At 44.5% G+C, this 17,081-nt stretch overlaps 1 protein-coding gene across 1 annotated transcript; it reads right to left on the bottom strand.

The window, feature by feature from the left end:
• Positions 1 to 6,302: 6,302 nt before the first annotated feature.
• Positions 6,303 to 14,068, bottom strand: IL1B (interleukin 1 beta). The gene is given in 7 exon segments (NM_001009465.2): positions 6,303 to 6,660; positions 7,595 to 7,725; positions 9,536 to 9,697; positions 10,485 to 10,683; positions 12,576 to 12,624; positions 13,388 to 13,449; positions 14,053 to 14,068. Coding segments are annotated over 6 exon segments (801 nt in total). The 5' UTR covers positions 13,435 to 13,449; positions 14,053 to 14,068; the 3' UTR covers positions 6,303 to 6,447.
• Between the last annotated feature and the right edge of the window lie 3,013 nt (positions 14,069 to 17,081).

Genomic DNA, 17,081 nt, shown 5'->3' with positions numbered 1-17,081 from the left:
CATCGTTCAACCAGCCCAGGCAACACAGCACCAGGGCAACAGCCCCATGAACGGTGGGAAGGATGCTGGAGTGACCTTCACTTCCCATGTTACTTCTGTATGATCCCTGGCAGATGAAAGTTTTCATACCTTTTGTCTCCCAGGGCTGGTGGGATGGGGGCACAGGGGCTGGAGGTGAGGGGCTGGAGAGAAAGAGAAGCATTGGCCCTTTCAAACAGCCTGTGGGGAAACTCAAGACTTGAAGTCTGAGTTTAACAGACTCAAATAACAATCATAACTCACACTTTGGTTTCCAGAGGTTCCTTCCTGTCTCAGCCCACCTGGGCCCCTCTGTCTCTAGCTGCCCCAGTTTCCAGAAGGGAAATTGTTCTCTGAGGCAGTGATACCCTGAGTCCCAGGCCCCTGGCACCTTCCTTGTACCTCCCAGTCTTACTTTTCCTTGTCCATGTCCTGCATTTCATGGTTTTATGACCTGCTCTCAGAGAGGGATGTGAATTTTCATGATTACCGGTGTAAGCAAACAGTCATGCTTCTGCAAATAAGAAAAGCAGTACTTCTGGACTTCCCATGGACGTCACTTGGCTTGCTTCCACACTGCCCATTTAGGAGCCAGGGTGTGGGTGGGATGTGATAGGAATTGGGAGGAGGCTCTGACTGTGGTCCCACACCCCTGGGCGGGCATCTCACCAGTTCTCTAGATCATCCTCACCCAGGTGTCCAGTTCAACCAGATGGTTCTGAGTACTTCAGCAAGGTGGTACCAGGGAGTGGGGAATGGGTGTGGAGGAGGTCTACTCGAAGGCACACAGGCTTACCCTTGTCCCTCTGACCGGGATGCTGGCGCAGTCACCCACCCCTAACCTGTCTTTCAGACCGGACATGCTCCCATCCACCATTGTATCATTTATCTTCCGCCACCTGCTTACTGCAGGCTAAGCTTACGGGATGAGCCACGCCCTAACCCTATGTTGACTTGACACAGAATCCAGTACATCAAATCAAAATCCCCAAGTACTGGCCCCCTACTCTTCAAGTACCTAGATAGGATCTCCCTGAAAGATAGTTGGAGCTGTGGTGTTGGAGAGTGCAACCTGCTGGAGGGGCAGACAAATTGAATTCCCAGTTCATTGGAGAGACTTCCTACTTCCGGTTGTATTTCCGGTTGAGTTCATGGTGAATGGGAGGGTTAGCTCTCCTCACTAAAACCCCCTGACCCTTTCCCTTTCCTTTCCAACAGACTATTTTCATTTGTTTTCCTCTTTCTGACTTACTTAACTCTGTATGACACGCTCTATGTGGGTCCATCCAGGTCTTCAATTTTGTTCCTTTTATGGCTGAGTAACGTTCCATTGTATACATATACCGTGTCTTTTTTATCCATTCATCTGTTGGTGGACACTTGGGTTGCTTCCCTGTCCTTGCTATTGTAAATAATGCGGCTGTGAATACTGGGATGCCTCTATCTTTTACACATACATGTAGAATCTAGAAAAATAGTATAGATGATCTTATTTGCAAAGCAGAAACAGGGACACGTATGTAGAGAAGCAAGGTATGGGCATCAAGGGGGATTGGGAGGTTGGGATTCTCATTTACACCCCATTGATACTATGTATAAGATAAATAACTGATGAGAACATACTGTATAGCACAGGGAGCTCTATTCAGTGGTCTGGGTGACTTGAATGGGAAGAAAGTCCAAAAGGAAGGGGCTACTGCTGTACAGTAGAAACTGTCACAACATTGTAACGCAACTATACTCCAAAAAAATTAATTAAGAACAACAAACAAAAAAAGAAGGCATGGAATGATACACACAGAAAATAGGCCATTTTTCTTTTCCAGGATAAGGGCACCTCAGTGCAGAGGAGGAAAGCTGGTTTTGGGAAATAACTTGGCCACAAACCAGAAATAGAACAGCCCTTGGAGGCTCTATTTTAGTCTTTGTCTCAGGTCCAGGAATTGAAACACAATTATAATATCTTAATGAAAAATATTAAAATGTAAGTACATATGTATATATATTTGTATAATTCATGAATATATTCCTCTTTGAAAAAATTCAAACGTTATGAATAAAGTTGAACTTCCTATTGATGACCCCCTCCCAACCCCATCCCACTATTTTCAGTCTGGTCTGTACTCTCCAGGGCTCTCTGCCTTCCATACTCTTAGAATCTCATGGTTAGGCATTTTACTTTTTTTTTTTTTTTTTTTTTCAAAAAAAATTTATTTATTTATTTGTTTGGCTGTTCTGGGTCTTAGTTGTGGCACCAGGGATTTTGGATCTCTGATCTTCATTGTGGCATGCAGGATCTTTATTTTTAGTTTCCACATGCATGATATTTAGTTGAGGCATGTAGAATCTAGTTCCCTGACCAGGGATCAAACTGGGGTCCCCTGCATTGGGAGCATGGAGTCTTAGCCACTGGGCCACCAGGGAAGTCCAGATTATATATTTTGGATGGGCAGTGTTTATTTTTTCTTTTATGTGAATGATCTCATTCTGTTCTTAGAGTTCTGCAGTCTGATTTTTACACACAATGATTCACCTGGATCTCTCTCTTTTCAGTGCTCTTTTCTTCTTTTTAATTTGCTGTGTTTTAAGATTTTTTCTAACAAAGGGTGTTTAGCTTGTTTCCAGTTTACTTTTTCCTGAACAATTCTAAAGTAAAAGTCCTTAAATTTGCTTCTTTAGGGAAGACACCCAGTAGTGGAACAGTAAGTTATGTTAAAAATCAATTAGGCACTGTCAGGACTTCCCTGGTGGTCCACTGGCTGAGACTCCACGCTCCCAATGTAGGAGATCAGCTTTGATCCCTGGTCAGGGAACTAGTCTGCGTGCCACAACTAAAGATCCTGCATGCCACAGTGAAGTTCCAAGATCCTGCATGCTGCAACTAAGACCTGGCACGGACAAATGTGAAAATAAATATTAAAAAAAATAAATTAGACACTATCAATTTTCTCTCCAAAATGGCTGTACCAATTTACTCTTACATAGATGATTTGCAGATGGCTCAAGCACTAAAAAAAAATATCTGCCTGCAATGCAAGAGACACAGGAGACTTGGGTTCGATCCCTGGGTCGGGAAGACCCCTGAAGAAGCCATGGCAACCCACTGCAGCATTCTCGCCTGGAGAATCCCATGGACAGGGGAGCCTGGTGCGCTATAGTCCATGGGGCCGCAAAGAGTCAGACACAACTGAAGCGACTGAGCGCCTACACACAGATGAGTGAGACGCCTTCACAGTTTGTCAGTTTTCTTGCTGGCATGTCCTCTCTTTGGGGCCTGAGAGTGGAGTTGAACCAGGGAAAGGGAACAATACCACTGCTGGGGCTCCCAGGGGGGACCTCTGCTTTCTCCCCCAAAGCAGCCTCCTGCCTCCCAGGAGTCCTATTCCATGTTGCGGATGGGTACCACTTAGATGCCTGCTCCTAACAGCCATCCTAGCCTCTGCACTGCAGTTAGGCAGCAGACTGAGCTGGGAGAGAGGCTTTGCTGAGTTGCAGGGTCTAGTTCCATCCACATCTTGCGCCCTGGCTTGGAGAACTGTGAAGGAGGAGAGGGTGTTGGGAGCGAGCCCCTGAGGATCGGCACATTGTTTTTCCCCAACTAAGTCATATGCCATTCCCCTCTTTTTTGTTTTGATAGAAGGCTTTAAAAACTTAGTACTATTTTGAGTAGCTAATATATTCAAAAATCAAACAATATAAAAAGTATTGAGAGAAATATCCTGTCCCCACCCTTATCCCCTTGTATCTTATTCCCCAGCCCCTCATGATTACTTTTTAAATTTGCTATATATCTTCCAGAGTTCTTGAAATCAGATAAAAGACATTGGAAGGGACTGCCTTATTTCTTTTTAAACTTTTTATTTTGTATTGGGGTATAGCTGATTAACAACGTTGTGACAGTTTCAGGTGGACAGCAAACGGACTCAGCCATACATATACATATATCCACTCTCCCCCAAACTCCCCTTTCATCCAGGCTGTCGCATAACATTGAGCAGAACTCCATGTGCTATACACTGGAGGATTGCCTTATAATTTTTTTTCTGCCTTTTGTTACCTAAAAGCTGTGTTCTTAGTTGCTCAGTCGTGTCTGACTCTTGTGACCCCATAGACTGTAGCCTGCCAGGCTTCTCTGTCCACGGGATTCTCCAGGCAAGAATAATGGAGTGGGTTGCCATTTCCTTTTCCAGGGGATCTCCCCAACCTAGGAACTGAACTCAGGTCTCCTGCATTGTAGGCAGACTCTTTAATGACTGAGCTCTTAGGGAAGTCCACATAAAAGCTAGGACACTATAAACACTGCCTCTTGTTCTATTTTAGTTTTCACAATATCTTGGAGAGGATTCCCATAATTCATTCTACAAATGTCCCATAATTCATTCTATGAATGTCTCACAATTTATTTAGCCAGTCTTCTTTGATAGAAACTTGAGTTGTTTCTCATCTTTTGCTGTTACAAGTGATGCACAATGAATCATTTTGATCATTATTGCACATGACTGTATGTCTGTTTGTAGGATAGGATACACCCCCAAAAGTGAAATTGCTGGGCCATAGGTGGATGTGTATTTGTAATGTTCGTAATTACTATCAAATTTTCCTCTGTAGGAGTTGAACCCATTTATTCTCCTCATACATGCACTGTAATGTTCAGGAGTGAGCATTTCCTCCGTCTTCCCAACGGGGTGTGATGTTAAACTTTTGGTATTTGCTAATCTGATAGAAGAGTGTAATCTCAAAGTGCTGTTAATTCAACTTTATTCTAAGTAATATGGAGCATCTTTTACTCTGTCCAAGATCAAATGGTATTTCCTTTTCAGAGGACAACCTATTAATATACTGTTTTATTAAATTTCTGCCTGTTGTTTTGGTGGATTTTCATGATTGCTTTTTTTCTACTGTTTTGTGGGAACTCTATATATTAAGCAAATTATCTCTTTGTCTGAGATTATAATTCCTTTTTTCTCCCCTGGGTTGTTTTTGTCTTTTGACTGGTGACTTCTGCAATCCTGAAAGTTTCCTCTTGGCCCTATTCATTCTTTCATCCTCCATGCCTGTGTTCATACTGGTCCATCTATCTAGGCTACTCTCTCCTTTTCTTTGTGTGGGGAACTCTTGCTCATGCTTTTAGGCCTGATTCAAACATTGCTGAACTTGACCCTCAGTCTCCAGAGCAAGTCTTGTCACCCCTCTTAGCTGCTCCTTTCATACGTTGTCATGACTCTACTTGTTAAACGCTGTCTTATTTTTAAAAATCCACCTTCCCTGGTGGCTCAGACGGTAAAGCGTCTGCCTACAATGCGGGAGACCTGGGTTCAATCCCTGGGTAGGGAAGATCTCCTGGAAAAGGAAATGGCAACCCACTCCAGTATTCTTGCCTGGAAAATCCCATGGATGGATGAGCCTGGTAGGCTACAGTTCATGGGGTCGCAAAGAGTCGGACACGACTGAGCGACTTCACTCACTCACTCCCTATCTAACTAGGAATGCCTTACCTTTCTGGTTTCTGTACTCCAGCCCCTAGGACATAACACTGGCTTAAGATGTGTTTGTTGAATAAATGAATAGAGAAACACTTGGCAGCTGTTACCACCAGCCCTTACTCCCTATAATACTTTAGCTGATCCTGATTTTCAGAGGAAACTTGTGTACCATATATACTTTTGTTGAATAACAGAAGAGAAAGGGAAGGGTGTTCAAGCTGGTCTTTGCTGGCCAGTGATGTTGCTAAGCGCTTTGCATTCCATGATGAGGAGTGGGTTTCTAACTCCCCAAGGGGAACACTCATGACTCCATTCATCTTTACTCTTCTACATCAGATCTGAGACAAGTCAATGACCATGTGGAAAAAACATTTGTTTTCAGTGAAATTTATTTCAGAATCATTGAACAATCTGATAATTCTTCCCTATTCATAAATAATTCTGTTTAAATAATCTGAGCTTGTATGCTTTCAGGCTTGGTGAAAGGACTTGACAGAAGGATGGCGCACTAACCCAAAGGAAATTGGTTCCATAGTTATTGAAGGCTAGGATTTTTCACAGATGTGGCTGCTTCTTGGCCCCCTGGAACTAAATTAAATAGACTAACCCATCAATAAATAAATAAATAGTTAAGCAATTGCTCATCAGAAGCTGGGTGCAAAGGACAGGGGATTTCTTCTAGTGTGCCATGGTCTTTGCCAGGCTGGCTTTGAGTGAGTAGAAGTGAGAGAGGGGTGGCTCAGTGGCTGGGGTCCGAGGATAGGCACTGGGAGGAGGGGATTGTTCCTCCCGGCTGGTGGGGAGATCTCTAAGCACTAATGCAGGGGAGGCAGTTGGGCATGGATCACACAACAGTGAGGTTCAGGCTGCGGCTGTGTTCTTCCCTTCCCTTCTGCCAGTCCTCGGGGTTATTCAGCCCACGTGGACTCCCTGCGTATGGCTTTCTTTAGGGAGAGAGGGTTTCCATTCTGAAGTCAGTTATATCCTGGCCACCTCTAAAACGTCCCAGGAAGACGGGCTTTTCTTCGATTTGAGAAGTGCTGATGTACCAGTTAGGGTACAGGACAGACTCAAATTCAACTGTGTTCTTGATTTCTGTCTTGTAGAAGACGAATCGCTTTTCCATATTCCTCTTGGGGTAGACTTTGGGGTCTACTTCCTGCAGCAAAACAGAAATTAACATCTTTAAGAAGGAAAGGGAAAAGACATTCTACCCTGGTCAGGACAAAGTTGTTCTCTGGGTTGTTTAAAAATGGATTAGCAGGGCTCAGGTCTGGGAGCCAGACTCCTGAGTTGTCTTTGTGACCCTGGCCTTCTGTGTGGTGACAGAAGACACACTTATCCTTCTCTGAAACTTCGCATCAAATGCTAGGGTGTATAATATAGGTGGAAATGTTTTCAAAAGTGAAAATTAGGTAAAAGCTTCTAGGTGTAGCTAGTTTCCAGGGACTTATCCTGTGTTTTTCCTCATGGCTCTGGCTAGAATGACTTCAAGTTGGACATGAAATTTTTGCTGGGGAAACTGGTGGGAGGAGGAGGTGTGATTTTGGGAGTGCAGTGGAGATGGCAGTGACTGGTCCCTTGAACTGATTAAGTCCCCAAAGTGTCATCTATCAAATGATGGTTGTTGTATAGTCACTCAGAAGTGTCCAACTCTTATGCGATCCCATGGACTGTAACCCACCAGGCACCTCTGTCCATAGCATTTCCAGGCAAGAATACTGGAGTGAGTTGCCATTTCCTACTCCAGGGGTTCTTCCCGACCCAGAGGTCTAATTGGAATCTCTTGCGTTGGCAGGCAAGAGCCACTATGGAAGTCCCATCAAATTGAAGAATTCTAACAATGTATAATCTGTTGGGTGCCAAGACGGAAGAAATTCTGCAGAATAATTTATTTTTTGTGTGATGGGAGTAAAAGCTACATGCATTTGACACTTACATTAAATTAATTTCCATTTATGCAAAATTATCATTTAGATCTACTCCCAGAGGTTCTGGGGAAGGGGGAAAGTTAGTTGTCTTTGAAGTAAGTGATGGCTAGGGATGCCCCAGAAGAGCCTGAGAAGGACCTTCAGCCCCCGGTATTCACTCACCTCCAGCTGCAGGGTCGGTGTATCACCTTTTTTCACACAAGACAGGTATAGATTCTTGTCCCTGATACCCAAGGCCACAGGAATCTTGTTGTCTCTTTCCTCTCCTTGTACGAAGCTCATGCAGAACACCACTAGGTAGAGGAGAGGGGTCTTGCGTCAGGGATATGGCACTGCAGGGTCAGCCCAATCCCTGAACCCCAAGCCCAAGACTCATACAGTATGGCATCCTCTGTGGGAACTGACACTGAGGTTCCTATGGCAACCCACACTGAGGTTCCTACAGCCTAACAGATAGGGTAATCCCACAGATCATAGCAGCTTCAGTTTCTTGAAACAGGTTTTCCCCTCAAATGGTCTGGGGGCTTCTCAAAGACTCATCCTAGTGGCAATGAAAAATCAGGGGTCTAATTTTTAAAAATAGGAGAAAGCTCTCATGTCCCTGACTGGTCCACAAGAACAGAACAGTATGATCAACGTGAAAATTGAGAAAAGAGATAAAGCTGGGCTCCTGAAAGACACTGGGCATGGATCTATTTCAGGACTGTAAACAGGAAAGTGGGAAGAACCTGGGAAAGGAGAAGCTTAGCTCGGAAAAGTGGTTCCAAAGAAAAGACATACATTTTTAGTCTTCTTTAGTTATAGCTGTCTCACTTAGAGGCCCAAAGGTCACGCTCACAACACTGTTCTAAAGAAACAGGATTGTCTTGGCTTGGTTGATCCGGGATGCTTTCCCTCAGGGATGCTTCTCTTCAAGGTCAGCACCCTTTGAAGAGAACAGTCTGGCTGTTCCTTTCAGCTGCCCCCTTGGTTACACCCCTGCATACAGGGTTCAGCCACAGTGGCAAAGTGCCAGACAGATTCCTGCAACCTGTGAGCCACCCCTGGACTTGAAACAATGCCAGTGACATGCGCTTCCCTGGTGGCTCAATGGTAAAGAATCTGCCTGCCAATGCAGGAGACATGGGCTCGATCTCTGGCCCGGGGAGATCCCACGTGCCGCAGAGCAACCAAGCCCTACTGTACTCTAGAGCCCATGAGCCATCTACTGAAGCCCCCTCACCCTAGAGCCCATGCTCCACAGCAACAGAAGTCACTGCAATGAGAATCCCATGCACCACAGCTAGAGAGTAGCCCCAGCTCACCACAAGTAGAGAAAAGCCCTCACAGCAACAAAGAACCACACAGCCAAAAATAAAGAAAAGTTAAAAAAGAAAAAGAAAAAAGTTGCCAGTGACAGTAGAGAGATATAAGTTCCTGCTTGTCAGTTAGGTTTCCCTCTAAGGAACCATCTGGTTTTGGATGGGAAAGATGTTAGGGGTGTGGGGGGGCAGGGTTGGGAATGAGGAGGGACAAATTATCTCCTCACCATTCTAGTTTAAACCCCAACAACCGGAAGAAAGAACCCACAGGCAGTTAGGTCATGTCCATCAAATGACCTCTTTCTAACAGAAGCACTGCCATTAAATGACTTGGCTGGGCAGTGGTCCTGGGCTTGCTGGAGTAGTCTAATTTCTCAGAGTCACCTCTGTTGCTGAAAAATGAACGTACTAAGGGACTCAATGTGGTCTCATCACTAGAATCCAAACAGAACATTTGCATGTCCTTCTTTATTGTTGTTATTTAGTTGCTAAATCGTGTCTGACTCTTTGCAACCCTTTGACTATTGCTCTCTAGGTCATGGAATTTCCCAGGCAAGAATATTGGAGTGGGTTTCCATTTTCCTTCTCCAGAGGATCTTCCTGATCCAGGGATTGAACCTGTGTCTCCTGCATTGACAGGCAGATTCTTTACCATTGAGCCATCTGGGAAGCCCCAGCATGTTCTTTATTATATGCAATTTCACTGCCATGGATCATTTTCCTTAATGGTCTGCTCTGTCAAAAATGTAGAGAATTAGTAAGCAATGAGGAGGCCAAGAAAAGAGACAAAGTCCCCAGGTACCTTCTCGGCTCATTTCCTGTGAGAGGAGGTGGAGAGCCTTCAGCACACATGGGCTATCCAGCACCAGGGATTTTTGCTCTCTGTCCTGGAGTTTGCATTTTACTGACTGCACGGCTGCATCACACAGAAGCTCATCGGAGGATGTTTCGAAGATGACAGGCTCTGAAATGTGGAACACAAACCTTGTTTAGGGAGATGCCCAGGTGATGATGGGAGGCAGAATTTGTTTCCTTGGAGGACATCTGAGCATGCCTAGCTGATGCTTGATTACATCAGTGGAGAAGAAGTTGGGGTGGGTCAGAACACTGAGCCTGGCACCCTAAGATGTAGGTTCAAACTTCAGCTCTATTACTTGCCGTGGATGAGCCATGGAATCCCTTATGTAAAATGGTGGTGGCAACAGATGTGGCCCAACAAGGACATTCTGAGATTCGCAGGATATAATGTAAATGAAAGCATACAGAATGGTTGGCTGCTTTGCAAATATGAGTAGTTACCAAGGTCCTATTTTAAGAATAGTTTCAACAACTAAAAAGGAGACTTAAACCATCACCAAGTTGGCTTTTATACAGTAGTGTATTGAAATGTAACATTTTGGGTACCATTTTATGCAGGTCTGTAAATTCTGGAAAAGCTTCCATAATTTTAAAATGCATAGCATGATTAGTCAGTTACATCATTATTTCATTAAGGAAGAATTCCTTAAAAAATCTTTTAAGGGAGCAAATCAATCTGATGGAAGACAAAACGAAAAAAAGACGAGTTTCAACTGAAGAGATGATTAACTGGGTTTCTAGGTGTCTCTGTTTTCCTCTCATTACTGGGCCCTCTACTTTTAAAGGGTTTCAGCCTCAGGCGGGGAGGCGGGGGTGTTATGACTGTTGGGTTATGGCTTCTGAGAAGGAAATGACCAGCGATCTCATGTCTGCCCTCAGCTCTCATTAGGTACCTTCTTCGAAGATGAATGAAAGGATGCTCCTCAGGTCATCATCACGGAAGACATGTTCGTAGGCACGGCTCCTCAGCTTCTCCATGGCCACGATGACCGACACTACCTGCCTGAAGCTTTTGTTGTAGAGCTGGTGAGAAATCTGCAGCTGGATGTTTCCATCTCCCATGGAGCCGAGGTCCAGGTGTTGGGTGCAGCTCTGTGAAGGGACCAAAGAAGTCAGTGTGGGAAGGTGGTTGGGCCAGACGACTCCCGTTTTGACACGAGAGAGGAGGAGAAAGGAGATTCATGCATGCTCAGCCACTCAATCATGTCTGACACTCAGAGACCCCGTGGCCTGTAGCCAGGCTCCTCTATCCATGGGATTCTGCAGGCAAGAATACTAAAGTGGGTTGCCATTTTCTCCTCCAGGGAGTCTTCTGGACCCAAGGATCAAACCCGCTGCATCTCCTGCATTGATGGGCAGATTCTTTACCACTGAGCCACCTGGGAAGCCCAAGGAAGAGATAACAGAGCTTCTAAAGATAAACTTTCATCTCTCCGCAACCCAGAGAGGTTAAGTGGCTTATCCAAAAACATAGCGGCCAGTGAGAGGCAGACCCTAAGCCATAATGTAAGCTTTCTAATGCAGTATACAACATTCTTCTAGAATAAATCCATTCTTACCTTATCTTTTCTTATACACGCTCCACCTAACCATAAACTTATACCTTCTTACACTATTTATCTTTTTGGAAGCGTAATGCACCAATGTTATGTATTTCATTTTTCATGGCCATGATGATTAGATTTTCAATATGCCTCTGCCCAATCAACAGTGTTCTCTACAATCTTTTTCTCAAATGCTTCCTCATAAGCATCCTGCAAAAAAGTGGTGACTATTGCGAAATAGTTCCTCAATTCAGAGAAACTGTTTAACTAACTGCATTAAACCTTAACTGAAGTTGCTTGCAAGACATAATAATGGTTTAAAAATTTGAAGGACAGCTCAAGAGACCTGTAACAACACAGAGGAAAGCTGAGTGGGAGGGACATTCTGCCCAGAGTAGAGGCCCCATGAGAGAGAGCCAGAATACTGCAAGAGGCTGTGGGAGGGAGGGCTGGACAGAGAAACTGGGCTCCATCTAGGGCTGGAGAAAACCAGCCATGCTAGTTTTAAAATCTTTAAAGAAAGGAACTTTCAACAAGACAGGAATGCTTGATAAGGCTGGAGGAGGTTGTCACAAACTAAAAACATCAGAGAGAACAGCTTCCTGCTAATTGGTACAACTGCGCCAGCTAGCTCGGCTGATGGCTAGACTACCTGAGAGTTATTAGATTATAGAAGCTATTACACTTAAAGAAGAGGAGGGACAGCTGGAGGGTCAACAATACTCTCTGGGTCACAAAGCGTCAGACACTACTGAGTGAGTGAGCACACACATACAAAGAAACAGTCCTCTGCGAGATAAACTTAGCTCCTGCTGGTAATATCTCAGCCAAGGATTGCAGGATGCTAGGGTCTCGGACATCATCCTGCTTATGACCCTTATTATCCAGACGAGGATCAAAGGGGTAAAATGACTTGCTCAAGATCCAACGGCAAGTGAATAATTTTCTCGTAACTCCCAAACTCAACTTTTTGTTTACATCATGACTTGTTGTCTTTAAGCTCCACTTCAGCGAGCAAAAAACAATCCCACCCTTAAAGGAGGCGGACATATTCATTCCCAAGGTCATCATCTCTGGGTCAGGTTCAGTTCAAGTGATTAATGTAGCTTCATCACTTTTAGAGCTGAACACCTCTCCTAAAAGAAGAATTAAATTTGCTTGGAAGCCTGAACTGTCTTCTTAACACGAGACAGCAAGCACTATCTCTACTTAAATTCCCCTTCTAAAAGCCTCTGCAAGCATGGCCAGCATCACCAAGCCTCAGCGAAACACTGGTGGCGTGGGAGTTGCGGAGTGGCCAGCTTCCATTTGTCTCACTGGAAGAGGAGAAAGTCATTCCATCACAAAATTCCATAGGAACAAGCCGGCCCAGAACACTTCCCTGAGTCTTTCCTCTGTCAGAGCCCCTCAACATGTTGGGATCAAAGCCCATAGACTCACCTTCATCTGTTTGGGGCCATCAACCTCAAATAACAGCTCATTCTCATCACTGTAATAAAAACAGAAAAATTGCTCAATTACATCTCCTGGACAAGATTAGCTTTTCTTCCTCAATGATAATCTTCACCATCAATGCATATGTGCTAAGTTGCTTCAGTCGTGTCCAACTCTTTGCAATCCTGTAGCCCACCAGGCTCCTCTGTCCATGGGATTCTCCAGGCAAGAATACTGGAGTGTTGCCATGCCCTTGTCCAGGGCATCTTCTGGACTCAAGGATCGAACCCATGTCTGCTGCGCCTCCTGCATCTCCTGCATTGCAGGCAGATTCTTTACCCACTGAGCCACCTGGGAAGCTGGGCAATAGGAAACTGCAAACAACGTGTTCCTTAGGGCTGCCTGAAGCAGGTAGTTGCCACGGTAGTATACATGGGACAGAACGGGAAGAGGGCAGGTACCCGTTGCTGTCTGAGCTCTCTGTTTTATCCTGAGACCTAACTTCCAGCCTGGTGAAAATCTGAGCTTTCCTCCTCAGTTAAGCCAAATCTGCCAAGGGGTCCCCTGGATTGTCCACTTGGAATCTTTCTTTCCTGTTTCCATCTGCAGGAAGCCCCTGAAGCAGGATCTGGGTGGCCTAGGGGTGCCACGGCTGGACTTGCAGTGGGACATCAGTCCTTAAACCAGGTTGACTTGGAACCCTGCTTGCCACTGTAAGAGGCAGTTTGGGAGACAAATCTGGTCTCTAAGCACATATAAAAATCCATTCTTGAGAGGAAAGCCCTGCTAGCACAATTGGTGTCAATTTTCCCACTGACCTGTAGTAAGCCATCACTTCATTAATGGGTTCAGGTACGGTTGCCATGGCTGTTTCAGAAACCTGTGCAAAGAGGAGAAAAATGAGTGACCATTTGCCATGCCAGTCCCCATGAGGGCTGCCTTCTTCACATGTGAATTGCCCTCAGCATCTTGTACCTGGCAGGCAAGCAAAGAAGCCATTTTCAAATGAATGAGTGAATGCACGAAAGTCATCCTTTGGGTTCAGAGTAAGTGAAAGTCACTCAGCTGTGTCTGACTCTTCGCAATTCTCAAGGCCAGAGTACTGGAGTGGGTAGTCTTTCCCTTCTCCAGGGGATCTTCCCAACCCAGGGATAGAACCCATGTCTCCTACATTGCAGGTGGATTCTTTACAAGCTGAGCCACAGGGGTCCAGAGTAAAGCATTTGCTAAACCAAGCCCAAACCAGGAGCGGATCTCTTAAGTGATCTGGGGTGGAGGTAGGATCCCGAGCTCTCAGATGTAAGCTGCTAGACAAGTGATATTAATTCCCCTATAATTTTGCAAGTTATGGTATTATAACACAGCTGGCAGTTTTGCAGAAAGCCCAGCTGTCAGGCAGAGAAGGAAGAGAAGAGGGAGGAAGACAGGAAAAGAGAGCGAGACTCCCTTAAGACCTAGTCAGAAAGAAGAATTAAAGTGGTACCTGGGCAATGAAGGTTGGCTGGAGAGAACAGGATCCCTGGATGGCTTGCTGTGCCTCCAAGCGGGTATACTGTCTGCTGGTTTCTCCCACTTATTTTATGGCCTTCAAAAGCAGAAGTGGAGAGCTGAGAGATTTCCCCTTTGGTTAACTGATTTCACAACCAAGTTTTAAAAAAAAGGATTGATGGTAACTTCTGGGAGAGAAATAATTCTCCAGTCCTTGGGAGGGCAAGTGATAGCAAACTGTGACACATTCTTGCAAATGTGTCATTATGCAAATATATGTTGGTTTTTCTGACAACTATTGTGCAGATGGTGTCAAACCAAAATAGTGGGTTTTCCTAGGTAAGAAGGATGTTTTAATTTTGGATCTCTGGGAACAAATTGGAGGACACACAGAGGCACACACACAGAAATGCTCCCTCGCTCACTCCTTGCACATAAGTTTAGGAAACTTCTCACTTGGAGATAAATAAGTGAGCATAGGAAAGTGACAGTAACCCTGCGAATTCCGAACCCATCATGCTGTTTTCTGCCTTGGAGGCTCTGGGTCAATTACTGAAGCCTCTGGGGAGACATTTGATCTTGCTAGGATGAGGCAGGGAAAACACAGGGACCCAGGCTTCAGATGGAGCTGGGGGAACCTTGGAGACAAGCTCATCCAACCCATTCTGACCAGGTGCTGGTATCCTAGCCGATTGCATATGGAATCTACATTAATATTTGATGGACAGTGAAATGAACCTGGATTGAGAACCTGTTTGAAAAGATTGTGAATAAGTTTCATAATCATATTCCCTTTTTAAAATGCAGAGAAGTTGGGGTCTTTTCTGGAGGTCCAGTGATTAAGACTCTGCGTTTCCACTGCAACGGAGTTAGGTTCAATCCTTTGTTGGGGAACTAAGATCCCGCATGCCTCAGGTGGGGCTACAAAAAAACTGCAGAGATGGTTTATGCCTAACAGAATTTTTTTTTTCTGTTAAGTCTGAAAAGCAAAAAATTTCAAAATAAGAATATTCAGCTGAGACTATATCTGTTGGTAGCTCCAAGAGTTATTAGACATTAGACCTTTTTTTCCTCTAGTTTTATTGCAATGCAATTTACATTAACGCTGTATAAGTTTAAGGTGTTCAACAGGGGCTTCCTCAATGGCTCAGAGGTAAAGAATCCGCCTGCAATTCAGGAGATGCAGGCAATGTAGTTTCAATCCCTGGATTGGGAAGATACCCTGGAGAAGGAAATGGCAACTCATTCTAGTATTCTTGCCTGGAAAATTCCATGGACAGAAGAGCCTGGTAGGGTACAGTCCATGGGGTCACAAAGAGTCAGACTTGATTGAGCGACTAAGTACAGCACAAGGTATACAAGTTGATGATTTTATATATATGTGTGTGAGCATATATATATATAGCACAAAGTTTAACCATTCATAAACTTACACATATATACACATATACATATGTACTATATACACATGGTGTTGAGAACATTTATGATTTACTTTCTTAGCAACTTTCAGCTATATGATACAGTGCAGTGCAGTGTTAATTGCTCAGTCATGTAACCCCATGGATTGCAGCCCACCAGGCTCCTCTGTCCATGGGATATCCCAGGCAAGAATACTGGAGTGAGTTGCCATTCCTTTCTGCAGGAGATCTTCCCTACCCAGGGATCGAACCCAAGTCTCCCACTTTGCAGGTGGATTCTCTACCCCCTGAACCACCAGGGAAGCCCACATGATACGTGATACAGTATAGTTAATAATAATCACTATACTGTACATTAGATTCCCAGAACTTAGCTATCTTAAAAGTGAAGTGAATTTATAGGTGGCTTTAGGTATTATGGACAACCTAGAGGGGTGTGATGGGGATGAAGGTGGGAGGGAAGTTTAAGAGGAAGGGGACATATGCATACCTATGGTTGATTAGTGTTGATGTCTAGTAGAAACCATCACGATACTGTAATATAATTATCCTCTAATTAAAATACATTTTAAAAAAGAAAAAAATATTAGTTATTCTAGTCTGAAACATGGGATATCTTTCCCTTTACTCATGTCTTTGATTTCTTTTATCAATGTGTTATAATTTTCAGTGTACAGGTCTTTTCGCCTTCTTAGAAATTTATTTCTAAGTATTTTGTTGCTTTTGATGCTATTGTAAATGGCACTGTTTTCTTTATCTCTCTTTTGCACCAGACTTTGTTTAACTCAGACATCAGAAGCATGCCTGCCTGGGTACTGCTCCAGGGTAGCCCTGGAAGAATGAATGAATAAATAATCAGGTCAAAACTGGTGCATGGAGTCTAGGAAGGATGTCTTCTCTACCCCCTTTGTCACCTATATAATAGCACATTTAAGAAATAATTTATTATGTATTTATTTTTGGTTGTGTTGGATCTTCATCGCTGTGCATGGGCTTTCTCTAGCTTTGGCGAGCAGGGACTATTCTCTAGATTTGGTGCACGGGTTTCTCCTGTTGTGGCGCACAGGCTCTAGGGAACTCGGGCTTAAGTAGTTGCAGCACACTGGTTCAGTAGTTGCTGTTCCCAGGCTCTAGAGCACAGGCTCAATCGTTGTGGCTCACGGATTCAGTTGCTCCGTGTCATGGGGGTTTTCCTGGATCAGAGATTGAACCTGTGTCTTCTGCAGTGGCAGGCAAAATTACCACTGAGCCACCAGGGAAACCCTATAGCACTTATTATAGCACTGAATCAGAACCTGGCTCACCTTACCAGGTTCCTTTAGGAGCTTGTGAACTCTTACAGCCGGGACAAGCACACCGTGTGATGTGCAAGTTCTGGTAGTAAAACTTTGCTCAGCATGGTTCATGGGAAACAGTTCTTGACTTTCACAGGCAGGAGGGAAATAGACTTTCCCGTGGGCAAGGATCATATAATGGTTTCACCAGCCAGCCTTCTGCTTGGGCCCCCAGTATCTTGATATTGAGCCTCCCAGGTGGCTCAGGGGTAAAGAATCTGCCTGCTAATGCAGGAGACATGGGTTTGATCCTCGGTTTGGGAAGATCC

The sequence above is a fragment of the Ovis aries genome, chromosome 3 (assembly GCF_016772045.2).
Source record: "Ovis aries strain OAR_USU_Benz2616 breed Rambouillet chromosome 3, ARS-UI_Ramb_v3.0, whole genome shotgun sequence".
Lineage (NCBI taxonomy): Eukaryota > Metazoa > Chordata > Mammalia > Artiodactyla > Bovidae > Ovis > Ovis aries.
The sequence above is the reverse complement of the archived record's forward strand: the minus strand, read 5'-3'. Positions and strand labels throughout refer to the sequence as shown.